We start from the raw sequence: 19964 nt of genomic DNA, 5'->3' as shown, positions 1-19964 counted from the left end.
TTCTTGATAAAATTTTTTTTTTTTTTTTTTTTTTTTTTTTTTTTTTTTTTTTTTTTTTTTTTTAAGGTAGCATGGTAAAACCTGGCCAGCTTTCAAGTACGTTTTTTTTTTTTTTTAAAGAGGTTTATAATTAAATTAATTTCTTTAAAGAGGTCAAATTAAAGATATTTCATTCCCTATGTACATCCTATATATGAACCGTCTGATCAAATTCGAAATAATATGGTCTTGGTCTAACCATATATATTTTGTTATCTCAGGTAATATGAATTCGTTTCCATTTGTTCATGACATCAATTAAGCAATTAATTTTATGGTATTAATTTATAAATAACAAATAAATAATTAAACAAACAATTATACAAACACAAACAAGTTGTTTATTTTTTTTTAAATAATCTCTGGTTATATATATATATCTCAGATAACTTAAATACATATAACAAATGAAATATATATCAGAAAATAGCATCTGGATCGGTTTTTAGCAATAAAACCGATCCAAATACTATCAGGAACGGTTTTATTGCTAAAAACCGTTCTTGATAATTTTTTTTTTTTTTTTTTTTTTTTTTTTTTTTTTTTTTTTTTTTTTTTTTTTTTTTTTTTTTTTAAAGGTAGCATTGTAAAACCTGGCCAGCTTTCAAGTATATTTTTTTTTTAAAAAGAGGTTTATAATTGAATTAATTTCTTTAAAGATGTCAAATTAAAGATATTTAATTCCCTATGTACATCCTATATATGAACCGTCTGATAAAATTCGAATCAATATGGTCTTGGTCTAACCATATATATTTTGTTATCTCAGGTAATATGAATTCGTTTCCATTTGTTCATGACATCAATTAAGCAATTAATTTTATGGTATTAATTTATAAATAACAAATAAATAATTAAACAAACAATTATACAAACACAAACAAGTTGTTTATTTTTTTTTAAATAATCTCTGGTTATATATATATATCTCAGATAACTTAAATACATATAACAAATGAAATATATATCAGAAAATAGCATCTGGATCGGTTTTTAGCAATAAAACCGATCCAAATACTATCAGGAACGGTTTTATTGCTAAAAACCGTTCTTGATAATTTTTTTTTTTTTTTTTTTTTTTTTTTTTTTTTTTAAAGGTAGCATTGTAAAACCTGGTCAGCTTTCAAGTATATATATTTTTTTAAAAAGAGGTTTATAATTGAATTAATTTCTTTAAAGATGTCAAATTAAAGATATTTAATTCCCTATGTACATCCTATATATGAACCGTCTGATAAAATTCGAATCAATATGGTCTTGGTCTAACCATATATATTTTGTTATCTCAGGTAATATGAATTCGTTTCCATTTGTTCATGACATCAATTAAGCAATTAATTTTATGGTATTAATTTATAAATAACAAATAAATAATTAAACAAACAATTATACAAACACAAACAAGTTGTTTATTTTTTTTTAAATAATCTCTGGTTATATATATATATCTCAGATAACTTAAATACATATAACAAATGAAATATATATCAGAAAATAGCATCTGGATCGGTTTTTAGCAATAAAACCGATCCAAATACTATCAGGAACGGTTTTATTGCTAAAAACCGTTCTTGATAAATTTTTTTTTTTTTTTTTTTTTTTTTTTTTTTTTTTTTTAAAGGTAGCATTGTAAAACCTGGTCAGCTTTCAAGTATATATATTTTTTAAAAAAGAGGTTTATAATTGAATTAATTTCTTTAAAGATGTCAAATTAAAGATATTTAATTCCCTATGTACATCCTATATATGAACCGTCTGATAAAATTCGAATCAATATGGTCTTGGTCTAACCATATATATTTTGTTATCTCAGGTAATATGAATTCGTTTCCATTTGTTCATGACATCAATTAAGCAATTAATTTTATGGTATTAATTTATAAATAACAAATAAATAATTAAACAAACAATTATACAAACACAAACAAGTTGTTTATTTTTTTTAAATAATCTCTGGTTATATATATATTTCTCAGATAACTTAAATACATCTAACAAATGAAATATATATCAGAAAATAGCATCAGGATCGGTTTTTAGCAATAAAACCGATCCAGATACTATCAGGAACGGTTTTATTGCTAAAAACCGTTCTTGATAATTTTTTTTTTTTTTTTTTTTTTTTTAAGAACAAATTTGAAAATAAAATAGTATTAGAATCAGTTATTTCAAATAACCAATTCTAATACTATTTTTTTTGTATATGGCATATGGTTCAATTATATGGTTGTTGTATATGTAATTAGTGTGGTGATTAATAGAATATATATATATGGTTGTTGTATATGGCATATGGTTCAATTATAAATATTTTTTGATGAAAATTAATGTAATTTACATTATTAAAATTTATGTGATAATATAATTAGTTATTTGACATTGATATTTCATTTTGAAGTCATTTTGACTATTGAATTTTTTTATACAATCATGCATGATGCATCAATGACTTGTGCCATATAATAATATACATAGGACTTGAACCCTTGTTGTGTGGGGTTGTGAAGGAACGAATACGAATATTAGCATTTGGTCGATCGGAACCGTTAAAATGAAAGAATGTCATATTAATTTCACCATTATAAAATTTGATACAATTCGGGATTCGTGTACTAGTTCATCAAAGCAAAACAATATAGCAACATCGCACGGCCGTAAATAATTTACGTTGGATCAAAACTTACAGTTGTCGGGCCTTCGGCACTTTTACGTTATTAATGTTCCATGTTATATCTTGATCATTTTAAAAATTATTACATGTCATTTAATTACAGACCCACCGTTGGATGATCATGCAGAAATGAACGGTCTGCATTCCATTTAACAATTTGATGCCATTAATAATAATAAAATTGTACAAAATTGATCATAGTAGAGTTGATTTGGCCATACAAACACAAATAAATAAATTTGATATTTTTCACATTTTTCTTAATATTTATCTGTGTACATGCATTATCAACAGAAAAGAAAATAAATGGTAGCCGTTTGATGGTTGATAGACCATCAATATGAGTGGGGTTTACCGCAGTGATCTTTCTTATATATAGTATCAGGATCGGTTTTTTATAAAAAACCGATCTTGATACTATTTTTTTTCAAAGTTGGTTCTGCAGCAAAAAAAAAAAAAAAAAAAAAAAAAAAAAAAAAAAATTATCAAGAACGGTTTTTAGCAATAAAACCGTTCCTGATAGTATCTGGATCGGTTTTTTATAAAAAACCGATCCTGATTTTTTTTTTTTTTTTGCAGAACCCATTTTGAAAAAAAATTTTATCAAGATCGGTTTTTATATAAAAAACCGATCCTGATACTATTTTTTTCAAAGTTAGTCCCGCCAAAAAAAATTAGTATTAGGATCGGTTTTTTATAAAAAACCGATCCTGATACTATTAGGATCGGTTTTTTATAAACAACCGATCCTAATGATAACTCCCTATATAACCTGCTTAGGGTTCTTCTTATTTTCATTCCGCGCCTCTCATTTTCAACTTAGCGTCTCTCTCACTGTCTCCGTCTCTCCCTCTGTACTCTTTGTGTCTCTCTCTCTGTCTCCGTCTCTCCCTCTCCTCCGTGTCTCTCTCTCTCTTTCTCTCCGTCTCTTCCTCTCAAAGCCGAGCCTCTCGCACCTCCGGCTCGGCCGATCAACTATTACGGTATTAACTTTATATAATTTTCTCATTATTATGCTTTAAAAACACATTTTTTTGTATTTTTTATTGTAAAATGTTTTTCCATCTAATTGTTACATTTGTTTTTATTTTTAGGATCTTTTTTAATCTCAAGTGATGTGATTGCAAAAGAGGTAATTATTGATTTTTTTATTGTTGTGCTTTACATTAATTGCATAAATGTGTGTTAATTGAAGAAATAGCTCAATTAGTCACTTGTATGTTTGTTAATTAATTTTTTTTGGATTTAAATTTCTTGTTATAATATGTAATGCTTCACAAAACTTTGTATGAACATGAATTTTTTGTAATAATTTAAGATGTGTATGATATTTAATTTATGATGTGTATATGATATTTGATTATTGTTTCTTACTGTGCAAAAAAAAATATATTTAGGATGCTGGCCAGCAAAATATATATGGAAGCTGGTTAAATAAATAAAAATATTTTTTTTAGCTTCAATAAAACATCAGGATCGGTTATTTTAAACAACCGATCCAGATTACTACTATTATGATCGGTTATTTTTTTAAAAACCGATCCAGATTTCAGATCCTCATTCCAACAAAAAAAAAGTATCAGGATCGGTTTTATATAAAAACTGATCTTGATAGTTCGTATCTGGATCGGTTTTTATTTAAAAACTGATCTAGATATGAAATTTTTAATAAAAAAAAATATTCGAAAATATTATCAAGAACGGTTTTTATATAAAAACTGATCTTAATAGTTCCTATCTGGATCGGTTTTTATTCAAAAACTGATCTAGATATGAAATTTTTAATAAAAGAAAATATTCGAAAATATTATCAAGAACGGTTTTTATATAAAAACTGATCTTAATAGTTCCTTTCTGGATCGGTTTTTATTCAAAAACTGATATAGATATGAAATTTTTAATAAAAAAAAATATTCGAAAATATTATCAAGAACGGTTTTTATATAAAAACTGATCTTAATAGTTCCTATCTGGATCGGTTTTTATTCAAAAACTGATCTAGATAACTACTATTAAGATCGGTTTTATGAAAAAACCGATCCTATTAGTTTCTATTTGGAACGGTTCTTTAAAAAATATAAAACCGATCCTGATAGTATCAGTATCGCCTTCATCAGGATCGGTTGGATTCCGTTACTGATATGTGTATATAACCGATCCTGATTCCATATTTTCCACTAGTGAGACTCTGAACTCCTGGTGGAAACTTTGAGCAAAGGTAGAAACTTCCAGCCATTGCATGCGGCTGACTGGCGATCGTACAATCAACTGACGGATATGGCTTATCTTTTGGCATCTCGGAAAAAATACAACTGCATCTACACTCCCAGAGAAGAAAATCAGAAGACCCACTTATTGTCGAATAGGGCGCAAATCGAACAATTCGCATTCTCTGGTTACACTTATCCTTTGTTTGCAGATGTAGCTTAGGAAGCATTGTCTCAAGTTTAGTTTTTCAGCACAATAGATTCCTTATTGTTCTTTTTTTCCTTTGTTTAGCTTTTTGCAAGCAGGAATCTATGTCTTTAAAGCTACATTTGTAACTGTTTGATGCAAGTTCAATAAAATTTCGCCTAAGGGCTTTGAACCAAAAAAATAAAATAAAATAATGATCAAGGCACTTATTTGTATAAAAAATTTAAGAGTGAGTCTATGGTACTATGCATATCACGGGTTGTTACCGTGCTACGGCTCTATATTCGAGTTTTCAAATCCTAACGGTCGATCCGAACCGTTCATCTTGTTCTCCATATTAATATGTGTTTGGAGACCAAATTTTACATTTTTTTGAAAATTTTTTACTATTTTTTTAGATATTTTGAAAATCACTTGATCTGAAAATTCTGGACCATCCAAAAACAGTGATTTTCAAAATATCTAAAAAAATAGTAAAAAATTTTCAAAAAATGTAAAATTTGGTCTCCAAACACATATTAATATGGAGAACAAGATGAACGGTTCGGATCGACCGTTAGGATTTGAAAACTCGAATATAGAGCCGTAGCACGGTAACAAATCGTAATATGCATAGTACCATAGACTCAATCAAAATTTAATCTCCTTCGTTAGTAGTAACAGGGCATTGATTTTGCATGTTAATTATTAGTTACCGTTAAAACAAAACCAAAATTAGCAATCATTTACCGAATTTTTTATAAATATTCAAAAAAATAATTAAATTTAAAAAACTAACCAAAGTTGCACCGGATTTCGAAATCAACCCAAATCACAAAAAAATTTTGCGGTAATTTAGTCTAAAACCGCAAAAAAATTCCGGTTTTACAATTCCAAAACCACGGTTTAAAAAAAAAAACCGCCAATTTTTTTAACTAGTTTACAATTCAAAAACCGCAAATAATTTTTACGGTTTCAATTTTTTTTCAGCTTTTTTATTTAAATAAAATATTTATAATTTATTTATTTTTGGTATTAAAATATTAGAAATATTTAATATATTTCTTTGAAAATAGATGAAATACTATATAATTTCATTTATTAGAAAGACTGCTACAAATAACCCGGATCAATATTTTTCATGATGGATTTTTTGCGGCTGTAAGAAAAATTAATATATTTCTTTATGAATTATTGAAAAAAAAATAAAAATGCTTGGAGTCTGAGTTATTGATTCCGGTTTAAAAGTCACTTCTAGATAATACAGAAAATATTTTGATCCTTCTAGTACATTTAATATATAAAAAGTTGTATCTATTTTGAGAATTGTTTTTAATAACAATCATTAAATAACATAAATTTTTTGTTTTTTTTTCAAAAATAGAAACAACTTTTTATAAATTAAATGCATTAGAAGGATGACAATATTTTCCGTATTTCCTTAGAAGTGACTTTTGAACCGGGATCAATAATTGAGAATCTAAGCATTTATTTTTCAATAACACATAAAGAAATATATTAATTTTTCTTACAACCTCAAAAAATCTGGCATGAAAATGTTGATCCGGATTATTTGTAGCAGTTTTTCTAATAAATCAAATTATATAGTATTCCATTTATTTTCATAGAAATATATTAAATATTTCTAATATTTCAACACAAAAAAATAAATAAATTATAAATATTTCTATTTAAATAAAAAAAATATGAAAAATGAAAAAAATAAAACCACAAAAATTATTTGCGGTTTTTTTTTAACAGTGGTTTTTGAATTGTAAAACCGCAAAAAAAATTTACGGTTTTTGTTTTGGTTTCTTTTTTTAAACCGCAAATTTTTTTTGCAGTTTTACAATTCAAAAATCGCAAAATTTTTTTGCGGCTTGGGTAGATTTCAAAATCCGGTGCAACTTTGGTTATTGTTTTAAATTTAATTATTTTTTTGAATATTTATAAAAAAATTCGGAATCATTTATGTCTACGCAAAAAAATTAACACGGTCGCATCTATAGGTTTTATTTCATCATCAAGACTTCAAAAAATGTTATAAAATGTTTTTTAACAAATAAATATTTGAATCATTCTCTTATTACATAGTAAGGCTTGGATGCTATGGATAGCATAAGGTCATCCGTGCTACAGCCTCAAAAACCTATCGTATAAACTTCAAACTTTGATTTAAATAGCTCAATAAATTGGTTATATAATAAACTTGTAGAATACTAATTTTTACTATTTTTTGAATTTTTATGATTTACGAAAGATGGCAAAAAATAGCCTAAAATATTGACAATATTTCTTTTATTTTTAGGCCATTTGGGTCATCTTTTATAAATCGTAAAAATTAGTAAAAATTAGTATTCTAAAAATTTATTATATAACTAATTTATTGAGTTTATTAAATTGAAGTTTAGAATATTTTACAATATATTTTTGAAGCCGTAGCATGGATGACCTTATGCTATCCATAGCACTCAACCTTATTACATGTCAAATTTTTTTTTTTAATGTTTACAGGAACTGGCCTTTAGAAAACTTTCTTTATTATCTGTCAACATTCTAGACAAATAAGCATAAAGTAAAATAGGCCCAAAAATGGCCCATCGTAGGAGATGGACCGAGCGCACACTGATCAGAATATCAGATTGAATTATTAACTTTCGAAAACTGTAAAATATAAAAGAGGAGGATTCAAATGCCTCTATTATTTCGTGCCTCCATCATGTATTTTTAAAATTTTTAATAACTTAAAATTTAAATTTTAAAATTCAAAATAAAACGGTTAGATGTGATCTACATCATTTTATCTATGCACGTGTAAAAAATTATGGCTTTCCAACTTAATTTGTTTTGGTTATCATCTTGAGCTTGTAAAAATGTATACTAATGTGGATAATTTATAGACGTTGATTTTTTAACTTATTGATTCACATAAAAGCAAAATCAAAATGTGATATTTTTTTATGAACACATAGAGAAAATAACATAGATCACATCTAATGGTTTTATTTTGATGTTTAAGTATTAAACATTAAATTATTTAAATTTTTAAAAATAAAGACACGATGGAAACACAAAAAATGAAAGCATTTGAACCTTCTTAATATAAAATATCCTAGCTTCTGACTTTCTAGAAGGGAACAAACAACTGAAACAAGTGATTATTCTGGGAAACGAAGCCGATAAAAAGCGGAAGTGATAATCGACTAATAAAAATTCATTATTCTCTGAAAGGACGGCGGATGCAAAGACTTTAACAAATTACTGTTGATGCGTTCAAAGCCATTGAATCGGACACGCTCGTGACTCGTGACGTGTCGGCAGGTCAACCAATACCATGCTTATGTTTATGAAGTCATAAGCTGAGGTTCCAATCACTTTCCCGTACAAATATAGAAGTGTTGGGATGTGATAATATGAATTTCCCTATATTTTTTTTTCTCTAATTAATTAAGATCTATAACGTGTTCCCCGTTTGAATTGTGCAAAACTTCGATAGGATAATAAAAATTATTATTATTTAGTATCATGATATAGTATATGTTAGGTATGATTTTTGTTTCTATTGTATTTTTTTTGTTTAAATTTTGTAAGCGATTACATTGACTGAAAAAAGTTACAAACTAGTTGTTGCATGATATAAAATAACGAGTGTCTTTGAAAATATATAGCTATAAATAAATAAATAAATACACAAAATTCTGTGGACACAAATTTGATCACCCTTGCTTAATTGTAATGATATGAGCCTAGTGATTGTTTTCGTTGTGCACATATTTGTCTTGTTTCTTCTAACATACAACACCGTATCAAATATTTTCTTATGCACGGTCGAGAAAGTACAAAATCAAACTGGATCGAAAAACTGAAGTAACCAGAACATGACAGTCATTGTCCAGAGGAGTATGCAATCGAGAAAGAACTGAATCAAACTAGACCAAAAACTGAATTAGTCGGATCAGAACAGTTGCCTCTCAGAGAGATAACCACTAGGTTGGAGCCAGAAAATTTTGTTAGAGTAAGAGGAGAAAATAAGAAGAAGCAGGAGAGAGAGTAGGAAATACTCGAAAACATAACAAACATATAACATAGTTAACTATATGTACAACTACTTTCACCTACTCTTTCATTGCTAAAGAGATGAAGAAGAGCTCAACAGAAGAGAAGAAGAAAAAAATGAACCACTTGTCCTGAAGAATAAGAGCCTTCAACATAAAGAGTGGTGGCTAGGTCCACTAAGCGGAAGCATCGAAAATGTTGACCAGATTCACAAAACAGAAGCACATGCTCAAACGCAAATGGACCAAAGAGCACTAACAATATCTTTCAGACAAAATCACTAAGATCCCTTAGAAGCACTTGTTCAGAGATAAATAGATAAAGAAAAAGTGAAAACAGATAAGAAAGAATGTGTATATAAATTTTTTGAATATTTTCAATAAACAAATTTAAATTACAAAAATAATAATCAGATATGATCAACGTAACTAATGTGACGAATTCCATTGACAGCCACTGTCAATGTATTTCAAAAAAAAAAAAAACTAATGTGACGAATTTGAGCACGAATTTTCCACTCTAATTGCAAGACGTGAGCATATAATTCGACATCAATTATTATAGTTGCCATACAAAATAATTTAGTATTAACAATTTCATATAAAAGTAAAACTAAGGTATTTTTAAGTTCATCAAGTTTCTTGGTGAACTCAAGTTTAAAGCCCATCTAATCGGCTTCAAATGATGAATCCGAACCATTGAAATCCCCCTACCTTATGAGTGATACGTCTACATGTGAAAATTTTAAACATTCGAATTAATTTAATATAAAGTCAAGCGGTCAAAATTAGAATGTTAATAAATTAATTTTAATACATTGATTTTCTGAATATTTTTTGTCCACTTGACTCAATGCAAAATTAATTTTAAATTAATTTTTTTTTATATGTAAATGTATCACTCGTAAGGTAAGCGAGTTTTAACGGTTTAGATTCATCATTTGAAATCGATTAGATGAATTTTAGACTTGAGTTCATCAAGAAAATTAGTGAAGTTAAGAACACTCTAGTTTTATTCTCATATAAATACTCCATATAAAAAATTAAAGAATAATTAATATAGAAACAGCTGAAATATCTCTTTTGCTATTCTATCACAATTAATGAAAAAAAGAACAAATGTTCTTTACGACTTTACTTTAAAAAAAAAAAATTGAAGCAATGGACAAATGAACGTGTACATCCCTGAGTCCTGGAACCACATAAAAACAAGACGCGTTGACCAGTACCCGTTGAAAAAAACCATCATGACTTTCATCACTTCATCATGATCTTGAACTCATCAAAACTGAGAACTCCATCCCCATTAAGATCGAACTGTCCGATCATGGCTGTACAATCCTCCACCGTCCGATCCTCCCCCATCTTCCTCAGCATCCTCCGGAGGCTCTTGGGTGTGATGCAACCTCGGCCGTCCATCTCGTACATTTTAAATGCATCCATCAAATTCTTGTCCTTCTCGTGCTCATCCTCGGCCTCCACCAATTTGACAAAATCCTCTAGACCAAGCTCGCCATCGCCGTCAGAATCACTGAGACGCACTGCCTCCTCAGCCTCCTCTGATGACAGCTCTGCACCCGTGGCCCGCATGCAGTTTTGTAGCTCTGACGGGGATATCTTGCCATCTCCATTCTCGTCGAAGTAGCAAAAGATGCGCTGCAGATCGCAAGATTGCTGTTGGATTGTTACAGTAGAAGGTGGCGACGATGGAGAACACGATTCCTCACCAGAATTATTCTTCAAAATAAAGGTTACCATTTTACTGAAGACCTTGGAGAATTTAGATGGACTGGTACTCTTCTTGGAGGAGCTGCTGCATGGATCAACAACTGGTACCTTTGGCTTTAATCCCTTGACTGCCATTTTTTGGGAAATATATATCTGGAATCTATGTAATTGGCCGCTAGTATATATATTATAAGAGAATTAGAGAAGAAGTTGGAGTGATGGCTGTTGGTTTAATCTTGATCGGCAGCTGGATTTGAGTAGAGAGAGAGTTGCGGGGATAGGTATATATATAAAAGGAAATGAGCTTTCGGCTATACCGCGGGCGGCGCATGGGAGAACAGTCAAGAGCGAGCTGATATTAATAATAGACAACTCCGTAAACTGGCGGTTTGTTTTATCTATAGTGTAGTAAGAAAGCGATATGCCATTTAGCTTTTCTTTTTTTAACTTTTTTTCAAGCACCACGTCATTTAGTTGATTTTGTCTTGAGATGAGATAGTTGTTTGTAAGTCGTATAAGATATATACTTGCAAATTAGGAGCTGGTAGCACCACTTGATCAATTTGCTTCTCCGTTCTCTCTTTTCATAACAATATAAACAAATTGTCAAGGCACTGTCTGTGAATTTTAATCTCCTTATTTTGTAGTAAAAGAACATTGGTTCTGTACGTTATTACTTAATTACCGTTAAAATAAAATTAAAATGTAGTACTATTTATGTCTATGTAGTAGTCTAATGTAGAGAAACAATATAATTCTATCTATCAGTTCTATTTTGTTATCTTAACTTTGAAAAAAATAGTTATATTCTTTTTATAAATTAAGACACCATAAAAATATATAAAGAAAATACTTGAATCATTCTCATCTTTTTACATGTGAAACATTTTTTTTTTCAAGCTTCGGATAATTTTGTTAATAATATCCTTCAATTTTCTAGACAATTAAGCATAAAGTAAAATAGTAAATAGACCCAAAAGGGGTCCATCATATAGGAGCTGAACCGTGCTCACATCAGAAATCCAAGCTTCTGACTTTCTGCGAGAACAAGTTGGTTGCTTAGAATCGAAGCCGATAAAACGGGGAAATGATAAACAACTAATGAACCGTAACAAAAACAAAAAAAAATGACTGCTGGAGCGTTCAAAGCCATTGAGCCAGACACGCTTGCGAGTCGTGGCGTGTCGGCAGGTCAACCAATAAGCTGAGGTTCCAATCTCTTTCCCGTACAAATAGAAAAGTGTTGTGATGTGATCATATGAATTCCCTAACATTTTTCTCATTAATCTTTATAACGTGTTCCACGTTATACTGCAAAACTTGATAGGATATTTAAATTTATTTTTAAAAGTTAAACTTAATATCATATCACCAAGTAGTACAGGTTAGGTGGAACGCTATGCTCCGCGGAGTTTTTTCATGCGGAGCTGCATGTGCGGAGTTTTTAATTTAGTCCATTTGTTTTGGATCAAACGGACTAGATTAAGGGTTCACCAAATTTTGAGTTTTTTTAAAATTCAGACAAGATCTGATCTAGTCCGTCCGATTTGAAATAAACGGATTAGATTAAAAGCTCCACAAGGAAAAACTCCGCAGAGAATACTTTCCCCAGGTTAGGTTGCATGCGCTCATTCTGATTTTTGTTTCAGTTTCTTGTTGTCTTACTTTTCTTTTTTTTTCCTTGATATAATTAATGCATGGTTTTGTGTTGCTCTAATTAGCCAAATTCATCAAAGCGTTCTATGATGGTATATCTAATATTTCAAAGCATATAGAGCATATTTGATCGTCCTTATTTTAATATTTCAATATAATCTCGATTATTTTCTGATTAAAACGGAAGCTAGTGTGGGTTCTTATTTAAATTTTAGAATTCGTAAATTGGAAAAAAAAAAAAAAAAAAAAACGCACACACACACATACACAAAACATGCATATACAACAACGTTTTGTCTATCACAGAAATAATGATATTAAATATCAAATAACCACCACTTCCAATTTTAGGAATCTAATATTAATAAAATGGAATAGTGCATAAATGATATTTTTTTTTCTCTAATTGACAGATACAAAATAAAAAACACAGACCTGATATTACATGAAAATTATAGATGAAGCTTAATTAATTTTTCCTTTTATATCATCTAAAAAATACAAACAACTACTGACTAAATAATTTCTATTATAATAGTTGCTGACTGTATAAGAAATCATAGGTTAAAAATTATAATAAAAAAGTTTCTTGTGGATATTATATAATTAGCAAATTTCTCTTCAATTTTTACTAAAAAGGTAAAATTGCTGACTTCTGTCCTATTGTACTAGTCGGCGAATTAAGAATTTAACATAATCATAGTCGGTTAATTACAGCGTCTTCCTTTTTTTTTTTCTAATATTCTCGCTGGAGGAAATGCTCTGTAACCTCTGTTCCTTGAGACTTCGATTCTCTCTTTAAAAATGCAAATGAATAATGACACCAAACCCCCATGTGACTATTTGACATAAAAAATAAAACTAAAGGACCGATAATAAAATAGTTAAAACGCGGCTTGTAACTTTATTTTCAAGTAATATATTATTTTATATTTCAGTTTTTTAATCTAAATTTTCTAGTTTCGTTAATAAATTGTGCTTTCAAAATTTCAATAAACTTTCTTTGCAGACTGTAAATTCTAAGATAATTTCTTTAACTACATTTTAGTGTTCATTCCTTAAAAGTAATTTATTGTCTTCTTTACATCTAATTATGTCATTGGATTGTGCTTCTTTGTCTTGATAGGCTTTGATTATTCAAGAGACAGGTCTGGAGACAGAGGAAGGGGAAGGGGAAGGGGGAGAGGGAGGAATAGTATCAGCTATTCTGGATCAAGGAGGTGGAATCCATATGCTTGGTACCAAGCTCTTACTAGCTCTTGAATGATTTTGAGTGTTTTTCTTTATTGTAATAATGTGTTTTTGTTGTTTTGTAGTCTATTGATTTTTGTTCAGTTTGGATATTATCAGAGGGAGGGAGGCTATATGGAGTCAATTGAGCTTCATTTTTTTTTCAAATTTTTTATATTTACATGTAACTTTTTTATATAATTTATAATAAAATATTGTACATACTGTAAATTGACTCCATTTACAGTATAAATTTTTTATTTATATAACTAATCCTCAATTATGTTTAACCCTCATGTTTTGAAGGTCTAGTTCCGTCCCTGAATGTTATGATACTAGTTACTTGTCTGCTATGTTGCATTTTTGTATGTTTTTATATTCTCTATATTTGAAGATGGTAATAGTAATAACTCTATTAATTTAAATGAAAACTAGTGAATTTTTTGTCACTTTCTCAAAAAAAAAAAAATTTCAGCTTCCCAATATAAATTTTCTAATTTTCGTTGCTGAAATATAAAGAAAGGTTCTTGCTAAGACCTTTATGGCGTGAAAGAGAGGTGACAAGAGCTGTAAATTTCTTTGAACATAACCGAGAGGAATTGACTGCTGCAGCCGCAAACTGTCGTGTTGGTGGCGGAGCACAATCAACCGGATCAGATGCTGATCAGTGCCCGAAGAAGAGTTTTGAGCACTTTTTTTTTTTAAATTAAGGTTAAGTTGATTCCGGAACTTTTGGAATTTATATATAGTTCTCAAATCAAAAAATTAGTATATATCTTCCATATACAAAATGAGTGGTGACTGTTCGGTTCGATTAATTTAGTTCTTGGTCTGTTTTGATTCAGTGTCTTCTCAGCTGAGTGATAACTGTTCCGGTCCGATTGGATTCAGTGCCCTTTTCTTCCTCCTCTCAAAGTGGTGATTGTCTTGGTCCGGTTTGATTCAATGCCTCTTGGCTGCGCATTCATTTGGGCGGCGGCATCGATTTTGAAAAGAAGACGACGTTTCGTCCTCAAGGAAGGGCTCGATACAACGTACTCCGCTAGCCATGCAACTCAAAAATTACTGCTGTATGTACATTCCCAGAAAAGAAAATCGGAAAGCCCACCTACTTGCTAATCGGATGCGAATAGACTAATTCAAATTCTCTAATTTCACATATCTATTATTTTCTAACATAATAAATTAGATGATTTTACATGTAGTTGTCATACATTTTATTTAATAAAAAAAATGTGTAATATATATTCTGTATATTTAATTAAAAAAATTTGTAATATATATTCTGTATATCATTGGATCAATGTAATCGCCTACAGCTTTTCAACCAAAAAAACAAAAAAACAAAATTTGAAGAACAATTATTTAAAAACAGCTGAAATATCTCCTATTTTTACTCGATCCCGATCGATGAAAAAAAAAAAAATCACAAATGAACTTTATTAGAAAAAAAATGAACCAATGAATACTGTACATCCCTGGAAGACTAGACCCAAATAAATACAAAACGCGTTGACCAGTATCCAAGGAAACTAACTATCACGACGTCTTCACTGCATCATGATCTTGAACTCCTCAAAACTGAGCACACCATCCCCATTTAAATCAAACTGTCCGATCATGACCGTACAATCCTCCACCGTCCGATCCTCCCCCAGCTTCCTCAGCATCCGCCGGAGGCTCTTCGATGTGATGCAACCTCGTCCGTCCATCTCATACATTTGAAACGCATCCATCAAATTCTTGTCCTTCTCATGCTCATCCTCAGTCTCGACCAATTTGGCAAAATCCTCTAACCCGAGCTCGCCATCGCCATCAGAATCGCTGAGACGCACTGCCTCCTCAGCCTCCTCTGATGACAGATCTGCACCCGTGGCCCGCATGCAGTTTTGTAGCTCTGATGGGGATATCTTGCCATCTCCATTCTCATCAAAGTAACAAAAGATGCGCTGCAGCTCAATAGATTGCTGTCGGATCGTTACAGTAGGAGGTGGAGACGATGAGGATGAACATGCTAATTCCTCCTTTCTGGAATTATTCTTCGAAAACGGTACCATTTTGCTGAAAGCTTTGGAGAGTCTAGATGGACTGGTACTACTCTTGGAGGAGCTGCTGCATGGATCAGCAACTGGTACCTCTGGTTTGAATCCCTTGACTGCCATTTTTTTGGGAAATATTTATCAGGAAATTAACTATGGATTGGGTTGTGAATTGAGGAATGAATTAAGCTGGCTAGTATATATATATTACAAGATAATTGGCGAAGAAATTGGAGCGATGGCTGTTGGTTTTATCTTTCGCTGCTGGATTTGAGTAGAATGAATTCAGTGGATGCCTGGATGCTATTTATAAGGAGATAGGAAGGGGGAATCCGCGGGCCGCGCACAGTAGAAGAGAGCTGATTTTAATAGTAGAAGAGTCTAGACATTTCACATTTGTAGTTTGTTTAATTTGGGGAGGAATTAGTATTAAGAAAGCGACATTTTATTTTTTTGGCTTTTTGACTTTTTAATAGCCACGTGTCTTTTAGTTGATTTGTCTTAAGATGAGATACTTGTTTTGGGGACCGAATCTGCCTCCAGAGTCACTGCGGATGGGTTCAAATTTAAAAACAGTAATAGTAATCACCCCGCAGTGACTTTGGGGGCAGAAATTTCCTGCACTGGGGGCAGGAGATTCGGTTCCCTTATTTTGGGAAGTTATTTTTTTTTTTTTTGGAGGAAGTTACTTGTGTGAACTGTGAATTGTGAAGAATATGGCGGTTTGATATTTTACTCCGTTTGTTTTTAGTTAGTAAATAGAAAGAGATGGGTTTTTAGTCAAAAGGAAATGGCATTTCCAAGCAACTGTTACCGACTGTCAATCCGTATAATGTATATCCTCTGGAAATAAATCTGCTGTGATCAGGAATCGCACCGAGTTTTTTAAAAATATCCAAATTTATAAATATGTTATTATAAATAATCACATTTTTGTTAAAATTTTATTTTTGTCCAAACTGTACAAATTATTTACGGTTTGAATTTTTTCTTTTTTGATTTAAAAATTTGGAACCATATATATTCCTTACGGTTTGAGTTTTTTTTTTTTTTTTGCTTTTTTTTTGCATTTTTTTTTAGCCCAACTTTGCATCTTTGATTAACATATCAAAACATCTTCAAAAATTATGAAAATTTACCGACATTCATTTTTTACTTCATAGAATAAGACTGTGAAGTTTCATACAAAATCTCAAAACAGATCGTGAGATATCGGCTCTCAAAAATTGTCCGAACTGCTGAAAGAGTGATTCTGAGCCCAAATTTGCACCTCTGATTAACATATCAAAACATCTTCAAAAATCATGAAATTTTACCGACATGCATTCTTGACTTCATAGAACAAGACTGTGAAGTTTCATACAAAATCACAAAACAGATCGTGAGATATCGGCTCTCAAAAATTGCTCGAACTGCTGAAGGAGTCCTTCTGAGCCCAAATTTGCACCTCTGATTAACATATCAAAACACCTTCAAAAATCATGAAAATTTACCAACATGCATTATTGACTTCATAGAATAAGACTGTGAAGTTTCATACAAAATCTCAGAATGTGTTACTTACACGTATAAAGTGTTAAGAAAAAAGCGTAGTATCATGTTATAATAAGATAACTAAGTTAAATTAAGTTTATTTGATAAGTTTAATGGGTTAAATAAATTATTTTTAATAAATTATGATATATATATACATAAGTTTAATAAATTCGATTAATCGGCCGCATACCGATTAATCGCTTGACAATATCCCGTCTGTCTGATAACCGTATATCGTTATTTACAACACTGCTGTTGAGAGGAAAATATTCCTTTTTAGTAACTACAGACCTCAAAGATCTAGTTATAACTAAATTTTGAATATATAAATTTTCCTATAGATTAATTAATTAGAGAGGGTTCATTTCATGGATTGAAGAATAATATTTTAATAAACTATGTCAAAAAGGTTGTTCTAATGTCAGAGGTGGAGAAAGAGTACAAGAATAATTTTTATTTTTATCCTTTACAGTTTATAACTTTACAATTAATACTATTATTTTTATAGAATAAAATAATAATATATTTATTTATTCAGCTTCCAATTTCAATTACTCCTGTTCCACTTGGTTCTCCTCCAATGAATTCGTAGATCTCAATAAAAAAAAGAAAGTTCTGGAGTATATGCTGGATTTATTTTGTATTTTCTTTCCTCTTTTTCTAGAAGTACAAAAATACATGAAAGAGATGGGAATCAGCTCACATCCATATCATCAAAAGGGGTGATGATATTGAAACAACTCAATTTTATATTAACAGAACATTATCAAAATATTTTACTACATAGACAATTTTATCCTTCATCAAGTATTTCCTTTGAAAACTAGTTCTCTCTCATAAATTAGCACATTTATGTTTTTCCTTGAAAGTTATGTTTTATAAAGTATGTTATTTTGTGTAAAATATATTTTTCTGTCATATATTATTTTAAAATATGTTACTTAAAAGTTACTATAAAATCTGTTTATAAACTTTATGTTATCATATAATAAGTATTCATTATTAATTTTAATCAAATATTTAAGATTTTTTAAGGGAATTACAACAGTGAATTAATTTTATGATATTATTAAAATCTATCAATGTTGTATATATCGATTTATTTTGTAAAACTTCACAATTTTTTTTAACAATCCACTATATTTTTTTGTCTATTAAAATTTATCTTCTTTTTTTACGCAATAACACTAAGAAAACAACATTATTACTTAAATAAAAAAACATATTGAATGCAAATTATCATGAATAATTTTGTATTCAACTTATGGTTAAAATAATAAATTAAAAGTACAAAAGAACACTAGAAAATAACAAATTTATTTGGTCGCAAATCGTGAGTTGTTCGCATACATAGCCTTTAGCACCATATAAACCACGAACAACAAGAAGCATATCATCAGAATATTCAAACTTCAAATTAAGAAGTTGATTGCCTTCATTTGCATAATTCAAAACTTGATTTTCAAGGTTTTCTTCTAACGGGTTAGGGAATTGATCCATCTATTCAATTAACAAAAACAAATTAATTACAAAACATCAATAAAAAAATTTCTAACAATTTTAATTAAAATAGACTAATTGATTATAAGTATCAAAATTAAGAGAAAAAAATAAAAAAATTTATAATATATTTGAGTTGGAATATATCACATATTAAAGCGAGTGTATCTTATTATTAAAAAAAAAGTTAAATACATGTTTTGACTTGACTATTTAAAACCTTAATTGAATTCAATGTTTTTTTGTGTAAATTATGCAGCTATATTGTCATGAATAAAGGGAATATCAACGAAATTATGTAACTTTTGATTTAATATGAATAAAAAATATCTATCAATTATGGAAACCAAATAATTTAATGATCCCTATATTAATTACATTATGAAAAAATATGGTAGTTAGGAAGAGATTTAATGAGGGTTAAAATTGTCCATACATTAATTTTTTGTAAAGATGTTGTGTTAATATAAATGTGTGTGGTGTTAATATGTCTAACCCATCAAAAGCATGGTTACTTTGTTTATATAATTTCACGCACATTTACGGCGAGCGCGTCGGATACGATGGTCTTGACCGCTGTACCTAAATCGACGGCCCACAAAATTTTAATTTTAATTTCAGATTTGATTAGTTGCTTATCCGCTATTGATCTTATCTTTCACGTTTAATCGGCCTCATTTATCCAATAAATAATTTATCTTTCAATGGTGAGTCAGCAACTGAAACACAATTTTTTATTTATTTTTTATGTTTATTTTTCACAGAGTCGGCATGTCGGTGGTGGGCACATCAAAACACCTTCAAAAATCATAAAAATTTACCGAAATGTATTCTTGACTTCATAGAACAAGACTGTGAAGTTTCATACAAAATCACAAAACAGATCGTGAGATATCGGCTCTCAAAAATTGCCCGAACTGCTGAAGGAGTGCTTTTGAGCCCAAATTTGCACCTCTGATTAACATATCAAAACACCTACATGTCGGTAAATTTTCATAATTTTTGAAGGTGTTTTGATATGTTAATCAGAGGTGCAAATTTGGGCTCAGAAACACTCCTTCAGCAGTTCGGGCAATTTTTGAGAGCCGATATCTCACGATCTGTTTTGTGATTTTG

The 19964-nt window shown here is 29.8% G+C and overlaps 2 protein-coding genes across 2 annotated transcripts in view; both read right to left on the bottom strand.

Moving 5' to 3' along the window:
• Positions 1-11103, bottom strand: part of LOC144560486 (putative calcium-binding protein CML31) — a 66194-nt gene extending 55091 nt beyond the window's left edge. The window contains exon 1 of the mRNA XM_078309698.1: positions 10412-11103. Coding sequence (XP_078165824.1) covers positions 10417-11022 — 606 coding nt within the window. The 5' untranslated portion in view covers positions 11023-11103 and the 3' untranslated portion in view covers positions 10412-10416. The remainder of the gene's footprint in view (positions 1-10411) is intronic.
• Positions 11104-14529: 3426 nt separating this feature from the next.
• Positions 14530-16105, bottom strand: LOC144560480 (putative calcium-binding protein CML19). Its single transcript, XM_078309692.1, has 2 exons — positions 15133-16105; positions 14530-14574 (listed from the first exon to the last, which is right to left on the bottom strand). The coding sequence occupies exon 1, from the start codon at positions 15933-15935 to the stop codon at positions 15324-15326; it is 612 nt and encodes a 203-aa protein (XP_078165818.1). The 5' UTR covers positions 15936-16105; the 3' UTR covers positions 14530-14574; positions 15133-15323.
• Positions 16106-19964: the final 3859 nt, after the last annotated feature.

Source organism: Carex rostrata, chromosome 10 (assembly GCF_964058835.1).
Source record: "Carex rostrata chromosome 10, lpCarRost1.2, whole genome shotgun sequence".
Taxonomy (NCBI): Eukaryota; Viridiplantae; Streptophyta; class Magnoliopsida; order Poales; family Cyperaceae; genus Carex; species Carex rostrata.
The sequence above is the reverse complement of the archived record's forward strand: the minus strand, read 5'-3'. Positions and strand labels throughout refer to the sequence as shown.